Here is a 24,079-nt window from a genome sequence, read left to right on the forward strand (position 1 = left end):
GCAGAAAAAGACCCCATGGTCCATCTAGTCTGCCCTTTTACTATTTCCTGTATTTTATCTTACAATGGATATATGTTTATCCCAGGCATGTTTAAATTCGGTTACTGTGGATTTACCAACCACGTCTGCTGGAAGTTTGTTCCAAGGATCTACTACTCTTTCAGTAAAATAATACTTTCTCATGTTGCCTTTGATCTTTCCCCCAACTAACTTCAGATTGTGTCCCCTTGTTCTTGTGTTCACTTTCCTGTTAAAAACACTTCCCTCCTGAACCCTATTTAACCCTTTAACATATTTAAATGTTTCGATCATGTCCCCCCTTTTCCTTCTGTCCTCCAGACTATACAGATTGAGTTCATTAAGTCTTTCCTGATACGTTTTATACTTCAGACCTTCCACCATTCTTGTAGCCCGTCTTTGGACCCGTTCAATTTTGTCAATATCTTTTTGTAGGTGAGGTCTCCAGAACTGAACACAGTACTCCAAATGTGGTAGATCCTTGGAACAAACTTCCAGCAGACATGGTAGATAAATCCACAGTAACTGAATTGAAACATGCCTGGGATAAACATATATCCATCCTAAGATAAAATACAGAAAATAGTATAAGGGCAGACTAGATGGACCAGGAGGTCTTTTTCTGCCGTCAGACTTCTATGTTTCTATGTAGTGTAATGACGTGGACACTGAGCTCATTTTGTCTTGCCTTATCTTCAGGGATTGGCTATTTCACTCTGCCATATTTAATTCATGCCGGTGCTGCCTTTGTCCACGCTTGTGAGTGGAACCCCCATGCTGTGGAAGCTCTACGGAGGAACCTGCAACTGAATGCCGTTCAGGATCGCTGCCAAATTCACCAGGGGGATAATAGGAAGGTGAGTATAAGCACAGAAAGAAGATAATATAATTTAAATTCTTAATAATAACCTCCCCCCCCCCATTGCTATTGTTATAATTAGATCAAATTAAAGGCATGATATGAAGCAATTTTTTTTCTTGTTGTATGAAAAGAAACCAATGTGGGACTTTCATCGTAAAGGGCAGTCATATTAAAATGAGGATTAAAAAACATGAATAAGAATATAAGAAACGGACTGAAGCACCGTGGCATAGTTTTAGTAGAAAAAAGCAAGTAGCCAAGAGAAATTTAGTAGAAAAAAGCAAGTAGCCAAGAGTCTACGGCGAGGGGCTGCGTACAAATCCAATAAATAAATAAAATAAATAAATAAATTTTGATAGTTAATAGCATTTTGAACCCAAATGAGAACAGAAAACTATCTTTGAAATCCGCATGGGATACCAAGACGAAACAGATAAATAATTAAGAATTTTGATTCAGAATTTGGCAATTGACACTATATTGTATTGTATTCTAATTTGAAGGTATGTGAATTTGTATTTCTGTAAGGTGTGGAGGAAAAAAAAAATTACCCCCCCCCCAAAATAGGAAGGTGAGTAGAAAAGGCCCCCAAATGAGCCCTGAAACTTTGCCTGCCTGAAACCTTAAAGAGCTGCTAAATATGCCCATGTCACACCAACACTCCGCAGTCTGCATTGGTTGCCGATCAGTTTCCGGTCACAATTCAAAGTGTTGGTTATGACCTATAAAGCCCTTCATGGCACCGGGCCAGGTTATCTCTGGGACCGCCTTCTGCCGCACGAATCCCAGCGACCGATTAGGTCCCACAGAGTGGGTCTTCTCCGGGTCCCGTCAACCAAACAATGTCGTTTGGCGGGCCCCAGGGGAAGAGCCTTCTCTGTGGCGGCCCCAGCCCTCTGGAACCAACTCCCCTCAGAGATTAGAATAGCCCCCACCCTTCTTGCCTTTCGCAAGCTTTTTAAAACCCACCTCTGTCGTCAGGCATGGGGGAATTAAGATATTCTTTCCCCCTAGGCTTCTACAATGTATGTATGGTACGTTTGTATGTATGATTGGTTTTAAAATAAGGGTTTTTAGCTTCTTTAGTATTGGATTGTCGCATGTCGTTTTTACCACTGTTGTTAGCCGCCCCGAGTCTACGGAGAGGGGCGGCATACAAATCCAATAAAATGAATGAATGAAATGAAATGCTGCTCTTGTTAGTAGAAACTGAGATAGGAAGAAGACAAATCAATGCTTTGATTTGAGAACATGTTTCCTCTGCTTTCTCTCTCCTCGGCTGGAGGTGGAACTACTGGGTGTGGCTGACAGAGTAAACCTAGGATTGATCCCGACGTCGGAGGAAGGGTGGCCAGTGGCTTGCCGGGTCTTGAGAAAGGATGTCGGAGGGGTCCTTCACATACACCAAAACGTGGAGGCTTTTCCAGGGAAGGCACTCAAGTTGTCTCAGCAACCGGAGGAGAATCAGTCACCCGAGCAGGGTGCCACCCAAACAATATGCTGTGGCCAAGAAGATCGAGTCACTCTGAAGGACCACAATGTTCTCCAGAACGTCGGACAATCATTCCTGGTTTCATCCAAACCAGAATGGCAGGGCTGGGCAGAAGTCACGGCGACACGAATCCAGAATTTGCTACAGGACCTGGATAGGAAACCTTGGAAGACCCAGATCTCGCACCTTGAACATGTGAAATCATACGCCCCTCATGTAGACCATCTAGTCTTGGATCTAGATTGCCGGCCTCTTTGAGTAGCCTACAGAGGATGTCTTCTCTCTGGCTCAGGGGACATTGGAAGAAGCACATTTTGCATCTTCTTCACGAGATGCTTCCCAAGTTTTCAATCCTGAAGTTGGTGGCTGGAAGTGTCACATCATTTTTGGGATGTGGTGAATGCAACCAGAACTTTAATGAATCCTTGAACACTGGCAGGGACTGAACATAAGGACCGTATTTTTCGGAGTATGAGATGCACCTTTTTCCTCTCTAAAAGAGGCTGAAAATTCAGGTGCATCTTATACTCTGAATGTAGCTTCCCCCCAGCCCCCAGCCCTAACTAAGTGCTAACAACCTTCCCAGCTCTTACCTTGCAGGCTCTTTCATTGTTACTCTTTGCGAAGAATGTTTTCCAAGCCCTAATTCTTTGCAGGGTTTTTTCATTGCTCTAATTTGCTCGAAATGTTTCTTTCCAGCCTTAACCAGGTGCTAACTATATTCTCAGCTCTTACCGACTTGCAAGCTCTTTCATTGTTACTCTCTGCAAAAAATATTATCCAAGACCTAAGTCTTTGTAGTTTTTTTCATTGCTCTAACTTGCTCCAAATGTTTCTTTCCAGCCCTAACCAGGTGCTAATGATGTTCCCAGCTTTTACTGGCTTGCAAGCTCTTTCATTGTTACTCTCTCTGAATAAGGTTTTTTAAAAGCCCTAACCAGAGGATAAAGTAATGTGCTGAAGCTGACCAGACTAAGGATGCTAGCCAGATATCTGGTAAGCAGATTCTTTTCCCTATTTTGCTCCCAAAAACTAAGGAGTGTCTTATGGTCTGCTGTGTCTTATACTCTGAAAATTATGGTAGGCAATAGAAGTGATTTGGGCAACTAATTTATGTCTGCTGGATTCTACAACCTAAACCAGACCTTCCAGCCTTCTTCTTGAGCTATACAGTGTCCCCTCGATTTTCGCGGGTTCAAACTTCGCGAAAAGTCTATACCACGGGTTTTTCAAAAATATTAATTAAAAAATTCTTTGCGGGTTTTTTTCCTATACCACGGTTTTTCCCACTCGATGATGTCATATGTCATCGCCAAACTTTCATGTGCCTTTAATAATTTTTTTAAAATAAACTTTAAAAAATAAACATAGTGAATAATAATCTAAATGGTTGCTAAGGGAATGGGAAATGGCAATTTAGGGGTTTAAAGTGTTAAGGGAAAGCTTGTGATACTGTTCATAGCCCAAAATAGTGTATTTACTTCCGCATCTCTACTTCGCGGAAATTCGACTTTCACGGGCAGTCTCGGAACGCATCCCCCGTGAAAATCGAGGGAACACTGTACTATTTGCTAGAGATTCTACATCATCAAATAACTTGGCTACTATAGATAAACATGGTTCTCTCCTATGGTGTCTGTAAAAGAACGTAGAAATCATGGGAAAGATGACAAACAACATAAGCTAAATCCAACTATTTGCAGAAGACATTTTTAAATTGCCTTTATTGATTGAATAATCCAAAATAGCTGGGTTCATGCATTAAATTAAGCTGCAAACTGTTGCGTCTTAGCTCCCATATCTGGATTCACACAACAGTTGGATAAAAACAAGTGCAAGGTGGTTTAATTGGCCTCGCACCACTAGATGAGCGGCACATAACTTTGATAAATAAACGAGAAGCCAGCCAAACATGTTTTTTTGGGTGAACAAAAGGAGTACTAGTTCAGGCAATAACCAATATTGTTTGACTCTAATTCCTTCTGTCATTTGGTGAATGAGGAAGACAATTGCATGGTAAAACAACCTTAATCTAATTTTTATCTTCTTCCGCGATAACAATAGAAGGTGTGAACACTTAGTTAGGGCAATGTCTGTGTTTAGTTTAAAGGGTTGTGGTTGTTGAATTTTTTTAAAAAAATCGGAGCTTAGAGCCCAGGGAAAACAGGTGAGTCATATTAGCTATCCTTTTGTTTGTTTTGTAGGTTACCACCTTTATCATCTTTTCATATCAGGTTTGAACTAGAGCAGGGGTCACTAATCTTTCGGACCCCAGGGACCACTAAATTCAAAATTTTAAATCCTGCAGACCACTTAATATGGATTTTTTTAAAAAGATACCGGTAAATAGTATGAGCCACAGTGGCGCAGTGGTTAGACTGCAGCAGTGCAGGCTACTTCTGCTGATCACCAGCTGCCAGCAGTTTGTCAGATCGAATCTCACCAGGCTCAAGGTTGACTCAGCCTTCCATCCTTCCGAGGTGGGTAAAATGAAGGCCCGGATTGTTGGGGGCAATATATGCTGATTCTGAACCGCTTAGAGAGAGCTGTATAGCACTGTGAAGTGGTATATAAGTCTAAATGCTATTGCTATCTAGTGTCATATTTTTTTTAAATGCAAATAATTTTTCTGCGGACCACCAAAATTATCTTGCAGACCACCAATGGTCCACGGACCACTGAACTTGAGCGTGGTTCATTAAAAGTCACTGATATGCAAAAAGATAATACAGTGTTCCCTCAATTTTCGCGGGGGATGCATTCCGAGACTGCCTGCGAAAGTCGAATTTCCGCAAAGTAGAGATGCGGAAGTAAATACACTTTTTTTGGCTATGAACAGTATCACAAACCTTCCCTTAACACTTTAAACCCCTAAATTACAATTTCCCATTCCCTTAGCAACCATTTAGATTATTACTCACCTTGTTAATTTATTAAAGTTTATTAAAAAAAATATTTATTAAAGGTGGACGAAAGTTTGGCAATGACATATGACGTCATCGGGCGGGAAAAACCGGGGTATAGGAAAAAAACCTGCAAAGTATTTTTCAATTAATATTTTTGAAAAACGGTGGTATAGACTTTTCGCGAAGTTTGAACCCACGAAAATCGAGGGAACACTGTATTATAATACAAGTACAGTACTCTGTGTTATTGGATTTTTGAGCAACATATCAATTTGTATTCGAGTCTGCGGAGAGGGGCAGCATACAAATCCAATAAATAAATAAACCAATGAAGACATTTGGAAGTTACTATTACATTTTTTCTTATTTCTTGCACACTCCCTCCCCCCTTTTTCCTCCCTCCCATTATTTTTCCTTCTGGGTTTTTGTTAAATGTCCACAGAAGATAAAACCTAAAATATATATAGGACCAACGATATGCAAAAGAATAAAGCTACCTGTGCTTTCAAGCCATTTGCAAACCAATTATTCCAGCCATTTTATCTCCTACTGAGCGTGGTGGACATTGCTGGACAAATGCTAAATATAATTTTTGCCTCTTTTTGGGGGGAGAAAGTTTATTGTTTTAAAAAAGAAACACAAACGTATCCAGTGTCATTACAAATATACATAATCATTTCAAAAGAAAAAAAGAAACAGAAAAAAGAAAAACATACACACAGTTAAAAACAAGAGAGATATCCTTGTTCTCTTTTCACTACTTTATTCTTACTAATATCTTACTATATTTTATGCAGTTATCCATATCGTTTTGTATATATGTATTTACAATCTAACAGTTTTGGTGTATTGTTTGATGTAACTTCAGATCGTGCAGAATGCAGCTGCGAGAGCAATCTTGTGCTTTCCCAAAAATGCCCATGTAACACCAACACTCCGCAGTCTGCATTGGTTGCCGATCAGTTTCCGGTCACAATTCAAAGTGTTGGTCATCACCATAAAGCCCTTAATGGCACTGGACCAGGGTATCTACAAGACCGCCTTCTGCCGCACGAATCCCAGCGACCGATTAGCTCCCACAGAGTGGGCCTTCGCTGGGTCCCGTCAACAAAACAATGCCGTTTTGTGGGGCCCAGGGGAAAAGCCTTCTCTGTGGCGGCCCCGGCCCTCTGTAACCAACTTCCCCCGGAGATTAGAATTGCCCCCACCCTCCTCGCCTTTCGTAAGCTCCTTAAAACCCACCTTTGTCGTCAGGCATGGGGAACTGAGATATTCTTTCCCCCTAGGCCTTTACAATTCATGCATGGTATGTTTGTATGTACGGATGTTTGGTTTTACAATAAGGGTTTTTCAGTTGTCTTAGTATTGGATTTACATGCTGTTTTTTATTACTGTTGTTAGCCGCCCCGAGTCTATGGAGAGGGGCGGCATACAAATCCAATAGATAGATAGATAGATAGATAGATAGATAGATAGATAGATAGATAGATAGATAGATAGATAGATAGATAGATAGATAGATAGTTGCCCTGCTTTTGGTAATGGTCTTAGCTTTGCATTTTGGAGCCGATCAATCCTGCTTCCTGTCCTACTCTGGACCAGTACAAAACAGAACATGTGTAGGCATTGTGTTCTGACATTTTAATAGACTTCCGCACCATATTTAAATCCTTGGCTGGATTTGTCTACTGTTTCAACCCACCTTTACCAACTGTGAGGGTGACATGAAAGTACTTTCTCTTGGGCTTTCCTCTGGGTTAACATTTACACCTCTCATTTTAAAAGGCATTTAGAATTAGCTGATTTCAGAGATAGCTCAGCCAGGGTTATTTCTTACACGTTTACACTTTCTAGATAAGTGCTCTGGTGTCATGCAGTGGCCATGCCTCATTTTATTAAAGAAAATCTTTTTGAGATCATCACACAATAGAAGAATAAAGAAGAGAGGAGGAGAAAGAGAGGTGAAGAGGAAAGGAGGAGGAGAAAAAAAGAGGATGAACAGAGAGAAGGAAGAAGAAAAGGAGAAAAAGAGATGGAGGAGGAAGAGGAGAAGAGATGGTGAAGAACAAGAGGAAAAGGAGAGGAAGAGGAGGAGCAAATGGGGATGAAAGAAGGACAAGGAAAGGGGTTTGAGGAGGAGGAGGTGAGAAGGAAAAGAGGGAAGAATGAGAAAAAGAGAAGGAGGATGAGCAGATGGTAAAGAAGAGAAGGAAGAAGAGATGGGGAAGAGAAGAAAAGGAGAAAAGATAGGAGCAGATGGAGAAGAAAGGAGGAAAAGAGGAAAGGAAAAGGAGAGGAAGCAAAGGTGGAGAAGAAGGAGGAAGAGAAGAAGAAAAGAGAAGCACAAGAAAAGAAAGGAAGAGCAGATGGAGATGAAAGAAGGACAAGGAAAGATGAGATGGAGACAGAGGAGGGGGAGAAGGAGAATAGGGAAGAATGACTAAAAGGAGAGGAAGAGGAGAAGAGCACATGGAGAAGACAAGTAAAGGAGAAGAAGAGATGAGGAAGAGAATAAGAAGAAAAAGGAGCAGGGAAAGAAGAGAAGGAAGAAGGAAAGAGATGGAGGAGGAGGAGGAGAAGAAGATGGGGAAGAGAACAAGAGGAAGAGGAGGAGCAGATGGGCATGAAAGAAGGGCAAGGAAAGGTGAGATTGAGGAGGAGGAGAACGAGGGGAGAAGGAGAAGAGGAAAGAATGAGAAACAGGAAGGAGGGAGCAGAGGGGCAGATGGAGAAGAAGGTAAACAAGAAGAAGAGAATGAGGAAGAAGACAGGAGGCGCAGGGAGAAGAAGGAGATGGAAGAGGAGAAGAGATGGGGAAGAGGAGAGGAAGAGAAGATGGGGATGAAGGAAGGGCAAGGAAAGGAGATTGAGGAGGAGGAGGGGAGAAGGAGAAGAGGGAAGAATGAGGAACAGGAGAGGAGGAGCAATGGGGAAGAGAAAACGAGGAAGAAGAGAAGAGGAGCAAATGGGGAAGAAAGGACAAGGGAAAAAAGGAGAAGGAAGAAGAGAAAAAGAGGAAGAGAAGATGGAGGAAGGCAGAGAAAGGAGAAGAAGGAGGAAAGCAAGGGAAGAGCAGCGGGGCCGCCCAAAGGATGCCCTGCGTAACGGAGACCATGGCGCGACCGAGGCCGCCAAGCGCCACCGCCTTTCCCCAGCGGAGCGCGCGGCGCCTTTAAGCCCAGGACTCCGCCTCGGGGTCAAGGCGTGTTTTCGGGGCTGTTGCTCCAGCTCGTCCCGGACTCGCGCGGAGAGATCGTCGCGGTGAGTCCCCCGGGCGCGGCGGGTCGCAGGGATACCCTCCAATGATCTCCCCAACGCCTGGCGAGTTCTGGGAGTTGGAGAGCGGACTTTCCCAAGTAGGCGCCTCTCCCACTTGCCCCTTCTTCCTCCTCCTCCTTGGACCAGCCCTCCGCTGCTGCTTTTTCTGTCCCGGGTCTGGCTTGGTCCGGGGAGCCTGTTGCTTTTAGACCGGGTCCGAAATGGCCTGGAAAGAAACGGTCTCCAACTCCGTCTTTGCAACAAGTCCAAGGGGATGGTGGCTGGCTTAAGTTTTGTTGGTTGAATTCTGGCGAGGGTGGCGATCGATTTAGCCAAGTGAAGCTTATTAGCAGGTTGTGGGGGAGAGTTTTGGGGGGGGGGAGCACTCTGCGTAAGTTCAGAGGTGCAGGTTACAGAGGGAGCCCTTCCACAACTTCCCAAGAACTTCGAGTATTTCTTTCTTTCCATGAAAGTCAGGGCAGGTTTCAGCATTTGTATCGCTTTTAAAATCCTCCTCTCTCCCTCACACTTGAAATATTTTTGAATATACAGTATCCTGGTTCTTGGTCTGGAATTTAGACAAGGGTTTAAAATTTAGACAATTGTTTGGATTTTAAATAAAAGTTTAGAATTTAGACAAGGATTTGTAGACAATTGTTTGGATTTTAAATAAAAGTTTAGAATTTAGACAAGGGTTTGGAATTTAGACAAGGGTTTGGAATTTTAGGCAAGGGTTTAGAATTTAGACAATGGTTTCAAGAGTTTGGAATTTAGACAATGGATGTGAAGAGACATGGAACAATGAGTATAAATGGACTGAAGATAGAAATAAGGTAGCATGATTTGTTATGAATTGTTTTATTATGTTGTGAGCCGCCCCGAGTCTACGGAAAGGGGCGGCATACAAATCTAATAAATAAATAAATAAAATAAATGATACAATGTGTTAGTGTACACAAAAACAGATAAAACACACAAACTTGACATAGACAATGTTTAAGGGAATACAAAAACAGATGGATAAGTAGAGAAAGTCATTTATATACCCACTCCTTACCTACCTGTTATGCTTAGCTATTGCTATTTCTACACATCTATAAGTGTATGTACTTATTATCCACCTATCTCACTTACCATACCTATTTCATTTTCTTGAACAAAATACATTGTATGTAGATTTGTAAATAAGAAATATAATGAAATGGGCTATGATTGTAAAAGACTATTGTGATGAATATTTATTTTTTAACCTGCAAAAATTAATAAATAAACTTTTTAAAAAAGAAAAATAAATTTAGACAAGGGTTCAGAATTTAAACAAGATTTTAGAATTTAAACAAGAGTTTAGAATTAAGACAAAAGTTTAGAATTAAGACAAGGGTTTGGAATTTCAGCAAGGGTTTAAAATTTAGGCCAGGGTTGGGCATTTAAACAAGGAAACTTGGTTATAACTATACATCACAATCACAAATTGTACCATTAGCGATATACATGAATACATACAGCAGGTGGGAATTAAATTTCAGCCTTGTCTCTGACACTGCTTTGGAGTTTGTGACTGAGATCCCTTAAGCCACAAATTGTGTTCAGTGAAGCATAATGCCTACATTTGTCATGCCAACCAGAATATGTAAGGTCTTAGAGCAATTTATTTAGAGTATGATTTATGTGGCACAGGAAGCAGGTCTTGGAAAAAAATAATGTCAGGTCAACTGTACTTTTGGAACTGTGTGGTTGGGAAGGGGTGGGGGTGGAGGAATTCTATTGGATGACTTCAAGTAGGTATTTATACTCATTGCATGCTCAGGAACTGCAGCTTAACCTTCTGCAGGCAAACCCGATTTATTAATATCTCCGGGACCGCCTTCTGCCGCACGAATCCCAGCAACCAGTTAGGTCCCACAGAGTTGGCCTTCTCCGGGTCCCGTCAACTAAACAATGTCGTTTGGCGGGACCCAGGGGAAGAGCCTTCTCTGTGGCGGTCCCGACCCTTTGGAACCAACTCCCTCCAGATATCAGAGTTGCCCCCACCCTCCTTGCCTTTCGTAAGCTCCTTAAAACCCACCTCTGTCGTCAGGCATGGGGGAATTGAGACTTTCCCTCCCCCTAGGCTTATAAAATTTATGCATGGTATGTTAGTATGTATGATTGGTTTCTAAATTGGGGTTTTAGATTAACTTAAATATTAGATTTGTTTACATTGTATTATTATTGCTGTTAGCCGCCCCGAGTCTGCGGAGAGGGGCGGCATACAAATCTGATTAATAAATAAATAAATACATAATTTTCATCCCACCTTTGCTATTTTTTTAAATAAATAATTCAACATTGTGAATACACACAATGCTCCTTCCTCCTAATCCACACCGCAACAGCCCTTTGAGGTGGGATGCGCTGGGAGAGATGGGTTGGCCCAAAGTTAACCCTTGCTAAGGCAGGACTAGAACTCACCATCTCCTGGTCTCTAGGACAGCACATTAAACACAGTCAGCTTGATTGCCGGAACAATTAAATTAACTATGCGTTGGTTGGTTTGTACGCAGGTTAATATAGTGTGTCGGCTCCTAGCTGTTGTATTCAGAGTGGTTTGAGGATGATGCTTATTATGATGGGTGAATCCAAGCAATTTTGGTTTGTTTGTTTAATTAACCAATGTTATAGAACCCACAACGTAACATTTGAGATGCTTATCTTTTTTTTTTTTTTTTTGGTCAATCTTGTATTAGATAATATATACAGTGGTCCCTTGATTTTCGCGGGTTTGAACTTCGCGAAACGGCTATACCACGGTTTTTCAAAAATATTAATTAAAAAATACTTTCCTGTTTTTTCGCTATACCACGTTTTTTCCCACCTGATGATGTCATGCGTCATCGCCAAACTTTCGTCCGCCTTTAATAAATATTTTTTAAATAAACTTTAATAAATAAACATGATGAGTAATAATCTAAATGGTTGCTAAGGGAATGATAAATTGCAGTTTAGGGGTTTAAAGTGTTAAGGGAAGGCTTGGGATACTGTTCATAGCCAAAAAATAGTTTATTTACTTCCGCATCTCTACTTCGCAGAAATTCGACTTTTGCGGGCAGTCTCGGAACGCATCCCCCGCGAAAATCGAGGGAACACTGTATATGTGGCAAGGGGGACGTTTGCCCAGGTTCGCCTGGTGCACCAATTGCAGCCCTATTTGGACCGGGACTCACTGCTCACAGTCACTCATGCCCTCATCCCCTCGACATTCGACTACTGTAATACTCTCTACATAGGGCTACCCTTGAAAAGTGTTCGGAAACTTCAGATCTTGCAGAATGCAGCTGCGAGAGCAATCATGGGCTTCCCTAGGTATGCCCATGTTACACCAATACTCCGCAGTTTGCATTGGTTGCTGATCAATTTCTGGTCACAATTCAAAGTGTTGGTTATGACCTATAAAGCCCTTAATTACATTGGACCAGAATATCTCCGGGACCGCCTTCTGCCGCACGAATCCCAGCGACCGATTAGGTCCCACAGAGTTGGCCTTCTCCGGGTCCCGTCGACTAAACAATGTCGTCTGGCGGGTCCCAGGGGAAGAGCCTTCTCTGTAGCAGCCCCATACTCTCTGGAACCAGCTCCCCCCGGAGATTAGAACTGCCCCCACCCTCCTTGCCTTCCGTAAACTCCTTAAAACTCACCTCTGCCATCAGACACGGGGGAATTGAGGCATTCCCCCCTCCCCCGGGCCTATACAATTTATGTATGGTATGTCTGTGTGTATGTCTGGTTTAATAATGGGGTTTTAAAATGTTTTTTAAATATATTAGATTTGTCATGAATTGTTTTATTGTATGCTGTGAGCCGCCCCGAGTCTACGGAGAAGGGTGGCATACAAATCTAATAAATAAATAAGTAAGTAAGTCTGTACATAATTTGGATACATGGAATGAATAAAAATAAAAGGGAACATTAGGACAGGGATGGTAGGCACGCTGGTGCATGCTCCTTACAGACCTCTTAGGAATAGGGTAACCTCCTCTTAACCTTAGACAGTAGACAGTCTAGGGTTAAAATTTTTGGGGGTTTGGGGATGAAACCGCAGTTGGGTAGTTGACTACTCTGCTGCTGAAGTTGTATTTTCTGCAATTGAGCTTGGAGCAGTTTACCTTAACTTTGTATCTATTGGGAACTTATGTATTGTTGTGGTTGAAGCTGAAGTAGTCATTGACAGGAAGGATATCGTCAAATGTCACTGCGTGATATTTGGCTTCTGCCAAAATCTCTTGTAAGGACGCTCTCGCGATCAAGATTTCTGCAATTGTTGCCTACTTTTGATGCATCACTTTTGATATTTTTTTAAATATTTTGATGCATCAACTATAGGCATTCACATGGAATTCAGTACCAGACTCTGTAGTATCATCACCTAACCCCCAAAACTTTACCCTTAGACTGTCCACTGTTGACCTCTCCCGATTCCTAAGAGATCAGTAAGGAGTGTACATAAGTGCTCCAGCGTGCCTTCCGTCCTCCGTCCTAATGTTTCTATCTTACTAGTATCATGTATATAAACATTGTTATATCTTTGTATACCACCAGTACATACTTGACAAACAAACAAACAAACAAAATATAGAAACATAGAAACATAGAAGTCTGACGGCAGAAAAAGACCTCCTGGTCCATCTAGTCTGCCCTTATACTATTTTCTGTATTTTATCTTAGGATGGATATATGTTTATCCCAGGCATGTTTAAATTCAGTTACTGTGGACTTATCTACCACGTCTGCTGGAAGTTTGTTCCAAGGATCTACTATTCTTTCAGTAAAATAATATTTTCTCATGTTGCTTTTGATCTTTCCCCCAACTAACTTCAGATTGTGTCCCCTTGTTCTTGTATTCACTTTCCTATTAAAAACACTTCCCTCCTGGACCTTATTTAACCCTTTAATATATTTAAATGTTTCGATCATGTCCCCCCTTTTCCTTCTGTCCTCCAGACTATACAGATTGAGTTCATGACGTCTTTCCTGATAAGTTTTATGCTTAAGACCTTCCACCATTCTTGTAGCCCGTCTTTGGACCCGTTCAATTTTATCAATATCTTTTTGTAGGTGAGGTCTCCAGAACTGAACACAGTATTCCAAATGTGGTCTCACCAGCATTCTATATAGCGGGATCATAATCTCCCTCTTCCTGCTTGTTATACCTCTAGCTATGCAGCCAAGCATCCTACTTGCTTTCCCTACCGCCTGACTGCACTGTTCACCCATTTTGAGATATTTTTTTTGTTTCTGTGCATGCGTGGAAGCAAAAATATCAGCAAAAATCGCTGAAATCTCACTCATGCGCCCATTCTTGCACAAGATTTGGCTTGCTTTGCCTGCGCAGAAGCCAAATTTTGGTCTGGCGGACATGCGCACGCCCTCAGAGGGTGCATTGGTAGTGCCGAAGACAAGCAGCCCTCCACTGGGTCGCACCAACCCGGACACTCAAGGTCAAACACAACCCTGATGCAGCCGTCAATGGAATCGAGTTTGACCCCCTTGCTCAAGGACTAACCCGTAGTTCCAGCTGTCAGTACTGACTTGTTCCTTGGAGCGAAGAATGTGTGTGTGTTTGTCGTCTTTGTGTGCTTGGCCCTTTTAGAGAGCGGAGCAAAAGGGTGGAAGTTTTCCCCCCCCGGACTCTCCAGCATTGTTTGTCTTTCGGGAAGCCAGAACGGAGCATTTTCTCAGTGCTCTTCCTCCTTTTGTGAGAAAGCCTGTGACAGCCGTACTGTGGAAGTGTGTGTATGTCAAAGATAAACCCTGCACTGTATGCTTCACTCTGGGCTGGAGATGGAGGGGAAGTTGAAGCAAAGTTCAGAGCGAGAGCTTCACAAACTGTTGGATATACTATATTGCCATTCCGTTTTATGTATGGTTTGTCTGGGATGTATGACTGTTTTATATTAAGGGTTTTAACTGTCTTTTAATCATTACATTTGTACTGTGTTTTCCTGTTGTAAGCCGTTCCGAGTCTCCAGAGAGGGGCGGCATACAAATCTAATTAATAATAATAATAATAATAATAATAATAATAATAATAATAATGCGCAGGGGCAGCGGGGGCTTGCGTATGCATGGAGGGAGGGAATAGATGTGGGCACATGTGCATATGCATGTGAACCAAAGATTGGGCCAATTGTAAAAATATGTTCCAAGGCGCCACAATAGAAGCTTTAGTGCCTAAATTTGTCTTTTCTCAGGGTCTTAGGCAACCCCTGTGAAACAGTCGTTCGACCCCCAAAGGGGTCCCGACACCCAGGTTGAGAACCACTGTACTAGCTGTTTACTATGGCCAACTGGCAATTTATTTCTTTATTTCTCTAATTTTGCCTAAGCCATTAGTGAGACCACATTTGGAATCCTGTGTCCAGTTCTGGAGACCTCACCTACAAAAAGATATGGATCGAACTGAGCGGGTCCAAAGACAGGCTATAAATTGAATGAGTCCAAAGACGGGCTACAAGAACGGTGGAAGGTCTTAAGCATAAAACGTATCAGGAAAGACTTAATGAACTCAATCTGTATAGTCTGGAGGACAGAAGGGAAAGGGGGGACATGATCGAAACATTTAAATATGTTAAAGGGTTAAATAAGGTTCAGGAGGGAAGTCTTTTTAATAGGAAAGTGAACACAAGAACAAGGGGGCACAATCAGAGGTTAGTTGGGGGTAAGATCAGAAGCAACGTGAGACAATATTATTTTACCCAAAAGTAGTAGATACCTGGAACAAACTTCCAGCAGACATGGTTGGTAAATCCGCAGTAACTGAATTTAAACATTTCAGTTAAATCCACCATGAGGTCTTTTTCTTCCATCAGATTTCTATGTTTCTAACAATAATAATAATAATAATAATAATAATGAATGCCGCCCCTCTCTGAGGACTCATAAGAATTTTCTGCCGACTTACGATCGTCCATTTTTTTCAACACAAAATTGAGATCAGAGGGAAGTACAACTTTTGGGTGACACAACATGTTTGCTCTGCTTACTGGATCGTTGTCCCTTGTTTATGCAGATCATAAAACCCTCAAATCAACTCGGTTTTCGCAGCACACTAAACCCCAAAGAAGCTCAAGGAATGCTCCTCAACTTTGGCATGCAGAAAGCGCATAACCAGGAAGTGAGGGGAAAAAGGGTGGCCATCACTGCCCTAGTTTGTCAGCCTCCCCAGGTAGAACAGACAGAAAACATGACCAGATGAGCAAATTCTATTTTACTATATTTTACTATAGCACCATGACAAACCTATGGCACACGGGCCACAGCTGGCACACAGAGTCGTCCCCCCCTCAGCACACAAAGACAAAAATGTGGTGCATTAGTTTCTGGGCAACTCTCGTAGAAAGTTATCTTTACGTAGATTTTTATTCCCGAAGCATTTTATTCAATACATTTGATTAATTTTTTTTTAAAAAAATCCAGTTTAAATTTTAAAAATCTGACTTTTTAAAATAAATCGTTGATTTTTATCCCCCTTGCATAGGCTCCCTGCCAGCCAGCCATATTCCAATTCTTTTCCATCTCTTCTCGAAGGAGACATCTACTTTTCTATGGTTGCTACTTCTGTTCTCTCTCTCATGGGGCATTTTGATGGATTTAAAGCAGTCCACTGCCTCTTTCAACACACCGTTTTCTTCCCTTTTATCACACCTGTCTTTTCATTCATTCCCCAAAGCCACTTTTACACAGTTACATCCCCATTGTGACTGAGGTTGCTGCGAGCCAATAGGATTCAAAGTGTGGGAACAAGGAAGAGAAATTTCCTTCCGATGAGATTCAAACGGAACACAGATTGTATTATTTGCTTGGGGTGGAGGGGAGATGGACAATGGAAGTTTTAAAAACTAGAGAATCCAGTTCTGCAAGATAACAGCTAGACTGTAAATAGCTCTTTTAAAGAAAAATAAAAATACTGGGAGCCTGGAATTCGAAACTAATAAAATATTTCTATGCCCTTGACGGATTTATAGTACATGACATTTGATAAAAGGACACAGGAGTGGTTGGGACGTTAGAAAAATAAGTATAATAACTATTCCATGCAGTAATATATACTATATATATAATAGTCCAAAATGCAGCTGTGTGAGCGATTATGGGCCTTCCAAGGCATGCCCATATCTCATCATCACTCCACGGACTGCATTGGCTGCCAATCGGTTTCCGGACACAATTCAAAGTGTTGGTTATGACCTATAAAGCCCTACATGGCATAGGACCAGACTATCTCGAAGACCGCCTTCTGCCGCACGAATCCCAGTGTCTGGTGAAGTCCCACAGAGTTGGTCTCCTCAGGGTCCCATCAACCAAACAATGCCGGCTGGCGGGACCTAGAGGAAGAGCCTTCTCTGTGGGGGCCCCGGCCGTCTGGAATCAGCTCCCTCCCCCCCCCAGAGATTCGCACTGCCCCCACCCTCCTTGCCTTCCGAAAGAGTTTAAAAACTCATCTTTGTCGCCAGGCCCGGGGTCATTAGATCTTTCCCCCTGACCAACGAGAGTTTTTAGTGTGATTTATTGAGTGAATGTTAATGAATGTTTTAAAGTTAGATTTTTAAAAGATTTTTAATTATATTAATTGGATCAATTGTATTATTGTGTCTTTTATATATGCTGTGAGCTGTCCGAAGTCCTCAGAGAAGGGACTAAACTAAACTAAACTAAACTAAACTAAACTAACTGTTCAAAAAAATAAAGGGAACACTTAAACAACAGAATATAACTCCAAGTAAATCAAACTTCTTTGAAATCAAACTGTCCACTTAGGAAGCAACACTGATTGACAATCAATTTCACATGCTGTTGTCAGCACATTCAACTTTGTACAGAACCAAGTATTCAATGAGAAAGTTCATTCATTCAAATCTAGGATGTGTTATTTGAGTGTTCCGTTTATTTTTTTGAGCAGTGTATATAGAAGAGAAGTCCAGGGAAGTGACCAAGTCAAAAGTAAGTGGAGGAGGATTGTGGGTCTTGGTTGTTTTCTTGCAGATGTTTCATTATCTAAACTAGATAATATCCTCAGTGCAAGTCCAGCGTTAGCACTGAGGATGTTGCCTTGTTTGGGTTTATGAAATATCTGCCAAGAAAAACAACCGAGCGCCAAGAATCCTGCCAAGGCTTTGTGATCCCCACCATTGTCTTCCGAGCATTCTTTATTCCAATATTTATTTAAGTAAATATGTCAAAGGGTTAAATAAGGTTAATAGGAAAGTGAACACAAGAACAAGGGGGCACAATCTGAAGTTAGTTGGGGGAAAGATCAAAAGCAACATGAGAAAATATTATTTGACTGAAAGAGTAGTAGATGCTTGGAACAAACTTCCAGCAGACGTGGTTGGTAAATCCACAGTCACTGAATTTAAACATGCCTGGGGTAAACATAGATCCACCCTAAGATAAAATACAGGAAATAGTATAAGGGCAGACTAGATGGACCAGGAGGTCTTTTTCTGCCGTCAATATTCTATGTATGTTTCTATGTTTATTCAACTCAACCAACCAACCTTGTGATTTCTGACAATCAGATGCCAAGAAAATGCCCAAAGGGGAAAAAAAAGAATCTAGTTTATCCGCATCTCTCTTTTTTTGGTTTGGTTTGTTTGTTTGTCTCCAACCCAACATTGCATTCCAACTGTCACGCTGCCTGCCTTCAATAAGCCAGCTTTGGGCACCACTCATAAGACAGTGGCACTTCAGAAAGAGCATGATGGGTTGCCAAATGCCCAGACCTGTTGGAGCAGTTTCCAAAGAGATAATAAGCAGTCCAAATAGGAATCAGGCATCCTGCTCATCTCAATCTCGAGTCTCCAAGAGGTTAAAAAAAAAAGATGTTTAACCAGCTAAGAGAATATTTTTGCTTCTAGCAGAGTCAAACTTTCTCAGCCTTCTCCAATTGCACATTGGCAAAATTGTGTGTAAGGACATTGCTCAGGGGAGTGGGGAGGCCAAAGGTTTAGCATTTGGACGCCTTGTAAGGATTTTAAAAGTTCATAAAGCAAAGTCAGGCTTCAAATGAACTTCAAATGAGCCTGCAAACCCCACTCCCCTATGACACCTTCGCATCTAGGCGTGCAAAAATTAAATCAGGGTAACCTGCTGACATTTAACTTTCCAAAACTAAAGATGAATTTTGAAGGTAGCATTAAAATAAATGATAATAGAATAGAATAGAATTTTTATTGGCCAAGTGTGATTGGACACACAAGGAATTTGTCTTGGTGCAGATACTCTCAACGTAGATAAAATAAAATATACATTTGTCAAGAATCATGTGGTACAACACTTAATGATTGTCATAGGGGTCAAATAAGCAATGAAGAAGCAATATTAATAAAAATCTTAGGATATACGCAACAAGTTACAGTCATACAGTCAACATGGGAGGAAATGGGTGATAGGAATGATGAGAAAAACACCTACGATGAACTTGAATATGAGATTGAAATAGAAACATAGAAAATTAACGGCAGAAAAAGACCTGATGGTCCATCTAGTCCTTCTTCCTTCCTTCCTTCCTTAATTATTCTGTATGGATATAACCACTACAAGTAGACGTGACAATCTTATCACATCTCCTTTAAACGGTCAAACCTAGCAGTCACCACCCATTTCCACCAGTAGCACATAATCCTTCCTGCTAAGGAAGTCAAGCCGTATCCACAACGCTGAGCCAGGTTGACAATGTACAACACCAGTTTGAATGGGACGAGCCCTGCCAAAACTCATCATGCATGCAAGAAGCTTGGCACACTACAAATAGATCCATTAATAAACACATTGATTTAGAACCGGAGTATGAATGCATAAGAAACCCAACCATCCAATCAACAACAAAACCAAGCCTCTCCTCGCCAGTTGAATTTCATGCCACATGAACAATCAGTCACGTGACTTACTGACCATCACAACATACGAGGCCTACTGTATTTTTTGGGGAGTATAAGAGGCACCATTTCCCCCCTTAAATGAGGCTAAAAATTTGGGTGCGTCATACTCCGAATGTAGCTTTCTTGAAGCTTTGCTTTTCCAGTTCTAAGAAGGTGCTAACAATATTCCCGGCTTGCAGTATTTTTTTATTCCTACTCCCTCCCTTTAACATATTTAAATGTTTCGATCATGTGCCCCCTTTTGTTGTTGTTGTTGCAGTTGTTGTTGTTATTATTATTACGCATGTGCAAGTGCCTACATCCATAATTCAATGCTTGGGGAGGTTGAAAACAGCCTCCCTTGCCCCCTGGAGGCCCTCCGGAGGCTGGAAACGGCCTGTTTCCCAACTTCTGGTGGGCCCAGTAGGCTCATGTTTCGCTCTCCCCAGGCTCCAAAGGCTTCCCTGGAGCCAGGGTACAGTAAAAACACCCTCCCCATCCCCTTGAAGGATCTCTGGAAGCCAAAAACACCCTCCCAGAGCCTTTGTGTGAGCCAAAAATCAGCTGGCCAGCACACAACATGCACTTTGGAGCTGAGCTAGGGCAATAGCTCGTGTGCCAGCAGATATGGCTCCGTGTGGTTCACCATCACTGAACTAGGGAGTGTTTTGCAATGGAGTGATTTTTTTTAAAAAAATTGAGACTTAAAAAGACAATACAGAAACAAAAACACAAACATACAAAAATAAAAAATAAGAGAAAAAAAACTGAACCATACACAAAACACAATTGTACAGTACAGGCATATCAAATAATAGTTACTGTACGTAACACATCGCCATCTTCTTATAGAATAGAATAGAATTCTTTATTGACCAAGTGTGATTGGACACACCAGGAATTAGTCTTTAGTGCATATGTTCTCAGTGTGCATAAAAGAAAATATAGATTTGTCAAGAATCATGAGGTGCAACACTTAATGATTGTCATAAGGATCAAATAAGCCATCAGGAAACAATATTAATAAAAATCTTGAGGATGCAAGTAATAAGTTACAGTCATACAGTCCTAAGTGGGAGGAAAAGGGTGATAGGAATGATTAGAAAAAACTAGTAGTAATAGTAGTGCAGGCTTAGTAAATAGTTTGACAGTGTGGAGGGAATTATTTGTTTAGCAAAGTGATGGCGTTCGGGGAAAAACTGTTCTTGTGTCTAGTTGTCTTGGTGTGCAGTGCTCTGTAGCGACGTTTTGAGGGTAGGAGTTGAGACAGTTTGTATCCAAGATGCGAGGGGTCAGTAAATATTTTCACCACCCTCTTTTTGTCTCGTGCAATATACAGGTCCTCAATGGAAGGCAGGTTACTTTACATTTCTGATAATTCGTAAAGAAAAAAAGGTATCTATGCCTAACTATCTAGCTACTGAATTATCAACTAATTTAATTGAATTTGTTATTCACATTTATTTATTGTTTATTTATTTATTTATTGGATTTGTATGCCGCCCCTCTCCATAGACTCGGGACGGCTAACAACAATAATAAAAACAGCATGTAAATCCAATACTACAACAACTAAAAAACCCTTATTTTAAAACCAATCATACCTACAAACAAACATACCATGCATAAATTGTAAAGGCCTAGGGGGAAAGGGTATCTCAGATCCCCCATGCCTGACGGCAGAGGTGGGTTTTAAGGAGCTTACGAAAGGCAAGGAGGGTGGGGGCAATTCTAATCTCCGGGGGGAGTTGGTTCCAGAGGGCTGGGGCCGCCACAGAGAAGGCTCTTCCCCTGGGCCCCGCCAAATGACATTGTTTAGTTGACGGGACCCGGAGAAGGCCCACTCTGTGGGACCTAACTGGTCGATTTGCCAATTATTTCTCAATTTGTTTATTTCTTTTGTTTTCTAGCCACTTATTGAAATTATCCCGTATGGGGGAAAAAGTCTCTTTTTTGTCTATTTTGTAATGCATATATGAGCCTAGTCATTTCGGCACCATCAGTCAATTTGTTAATGATCTGAGTATTGTATTGGCAGTTCTGTGTTAGCAAAAACTTCAGAAGAGAAGGATTTAGGGGTAGTGATTTCTGACAGTCTGAAAATGGGTGAACAGTGCAGTCAGGCGGTAGGGAAAGCAAGTAGGATGCTTGGCTGCATAGCTAGAGGTATAACAAGCAGGAAGAGGGAGATTATGATCCCGCTCTATAGAGCGCTGGTGAGACCACATTTGGAATACTGTGTTCAGTTCTGGAGACCTCACCGACAAAAAGATATTGACAAAATTGAACGGGTCCAAAGACGGGCTACAAGAATGGTGGAAGGTCTTAAGCATAAAACTGATCAGGAAAGACTTCATGAACTCAATCTGTATAGTCTGGAGGACAGAAGGAAAAGGGGGGACATGATCGAAACATTTAAATATATTAAAGGGTTAAATAAGGTCCAGGAGGGAAGTGTTTTTAATAGGAAAGTGAACACAAGAACAAGGGGACACAATCTGAAGTTAGTTGGGAGAAAGATCAAAAGCAACATGAGAAAATATTATTTTACTGAAAGAGTAGTAGATCCTTGGAACAAACTTCCAGCAGACGTGGTAGATAAATCCACAGTAACTGAATTTAAACATGCCTGGGATAAACATATATCCATCCTAAGATAAAATACAGAAAATAGTATAAGGGCAGACTAGATGGACCATGAGGTCTTTTTCTGCCGTCAGACTTCTATGTTTCTATGTTTCTATGATCCTATTTTCTGATGGAATGATTTATAAGAAGGACCGTTCCTTATTTTTAGCTCCTGTTTTTTAATCCCGTATTTTTCAATTTATGTATTTTGTAGAGTTGGGAGGTCAAGCCCTGAAGGCAAAGAGAAGGGAGCGGGTTTCCAGTGATGGCGACGGAGGCGATAGACCTGTCTTTTCTCTCGGAGGCGGAGAGAGACTTCATCCTTAGGGTTCTCCATAGGGATGAAGAACTGCGGAAAGTGGAAGAGAGAAGAATCAGGTGAGATCTTGTCCCAACACGGTAAAGAGAGACCCCCCCAGGTGTGTTGCCGTTCTCAGTTTAGGACACTAAATGGGGGGCAGATGGTCCTTGGGGGCAGGGACCTCTCCTGTAGAAGATCTATCCTACTAAAGAAGAAGAGTATTGCATTGGCAGTTCTGTGTTAGCAAGTTTAAGTTTAAGTTTAGTCAGATTTGTATGCTGCCCCTCTCCGCAGACTCGGGGCGGCTCACAGCAATAACAATATAATGTAAAACAAATCTAATATTTAAGTTAATTTAAAAAAAAAAAAAACCCACAAATTAAAACCAATCATACATACTAGCGTACCATGCATAAATTTTATAAGCCTAGGGGGAGGGAACATGTCAATTCCCCCATGCCTGATGACAGAGGTGGGTTTTAAGGAGCTTACGAAAGGCTAGGAGGGTGGGGGCAACTCTGATATCTGGGGGGAGTTGGTTCCCAAGGGTCGGGGCCGCCACAGAGAAGGCTCTTCCCCTGGGTCCCGCCAAACGACATTGTTTAGTTGACGGGACCCGGAGAAGGCCAACTCTGTGGGACCTAACTGGTCGCTGGGATTCGTGCGGCAGAAGGCGGTCCCGGAGATATTCTGTTCCAGTGCCATGAAGGGCTTTATAGGTCATAACCAACACTTTGAATTGTGACTGGAAACTGATCGGCAACCAATGCAGACTGCGGAGTGTTGGTGTGACATGGGCATATTTAGGAAAGCCCATGATAGCTCTCGCAGCTGCATTCTGCACGATCTGAAGTTTCCAAACACTTTTCAAAGGTAGCAAAAACTTCAGAAGAGAAGGATTTAGGGGTAGTGATTTCTGACAGTCTCAAAATGGGTGAGCAGTGTGGTCGGGCAGTAGAAAAAGCAAGTAGGATGCTTGGCTGCATAGCTAGAGGTATAACAAGCAGGAAGAGGGAGATTGAGATCCCCTTATATAGAGCGCTGGTGAGACCACATTTGGAATACTGTGTTCAGTTCTGGAGACCTCACCGACAAAAAGATATTGACAAAATTGAACGGGTCCAAAGACGGGCTACAAGAATGGTGGAAGGTCTTAAGCATAAAACGTATCAGGAAAGACTTAATGAACTCAATCTGTATAGTCTGGAGGACAGAAGGAAAAGAGGGGACATGATTGAAACATTTAAATATGTTAAAGGGTTCAATAAGGTTCAGGAGGGAAGTGTTTTTAATAGGAAAGTGAACACAAGAACAAGGGGACACAATCTGAGGTTATTTGGAGGAAAGATCAAAAGCAACGTGAGAAAATATTATTTCACGGAAAGAGGAGTAGATCCTTGGAACAAACTTCCAGCAGACGTGGTTGGTAAATCCACAGTAACTGAATTTAAACATGCCTGGGATAAACATAGATCCATGGGTCTCAAATCAGTTGAGCTGCAATAGGAGTCACCCCTGGTCTCTGTTGTGAATGTCCCATGTCAGCCTCTGTAGATATCAGATTCTGAGGACGAGGAAACGGAGGCTTTGGTTTACCCTGATTTAAGAAGGTTATCAGAAGGCAGTGGGGACGAGAGCGTGGGAGAGGGTGACTTAGAAGTTAGCATGGAAAGCAATTCATCTTCAGATAACGGAGGGGGGGGGAGGATAACTGACAGC

General features: G+C 41.8%; 2 protein-coding genes across 6 annotated transcripts in view; both read left to right on the plus strand.

Moving 5' to 3' along the window:
* The window catches only part of TRMT12 (tRNA methyltransferase 12 homolog), a 533,403-nt gene that overhangs the window by 13,119 nt on the left and 496,205 nt on the right, over window positions 1-24,079 (plus strand). The window contains exons 6-7 of one of the 2 annotated variants that reach the window (XR_011559765.1): window positions 718-875; window positions 2,166-3,081. Coding sequence is in view for 1 of the 2 variants with exons in the window: in XM_070759861.1 (XP_070615962.1) it covers window positions 718-875; window positions 2,166-2,630 (623 nt within the window). In the remaining variant the exon portion in view is untranslated. Of the gene's footprint in view, window positions 1-717; window positions 876-2,165; window positions 3,335-24,079 lie in introns of those variants that run through there. The other variant, XM_070759861.1, reaches the window with a different exon arrangement.
* The window catches only part of SYTL4 (synaptotagmin like 4), a 56,567-nt gene continuing 40,944 nt past the window's right edge, over window positions 8,457-24,079 (plus strand). Inside the window, exons 1-3 of one of the 4 annotated variants that reach the window (XM_070759851.1) lie at window positions 8,464-8,634; window positions 20,771-20,826; window positions 22,274-22,437. In XM_070759851.1, the coding sequence (XP_070615952.1) occupies window positions 22,325-22,437 (113 nt within the window). In that variant the 5' untranslated portion in view covers window positions 8,464-8,634; window positions 20,771-20,826; window positions 22,274-22,324. Of the gene's footprint in view, window positions 8,635-20,770; window positions 20,827-22,273; window positions 22,438-24,079 lie in introns of all 4 variants that reach the window. The other 3 variants (XM_070759852.1, XM_070759849.1, XM_070759850.1) reach the window with 3 other exon arrangements.

Source organism: Erythrolamprus reginae, chromosome 8 (genome assembly GCF_031021105.1).
Source record: "Erythrolamprus reginae isolate rEryReg1 chromosome 8, rEryReg1.hap1, whole genome shotgun sequence".
Lineage (NCBI taxonomy): Eukaryota > Metazoa > Chordata > Lepidosauria > Squamata > Dipsadidae > Erythrolamprus > Erythrolamprus reginae.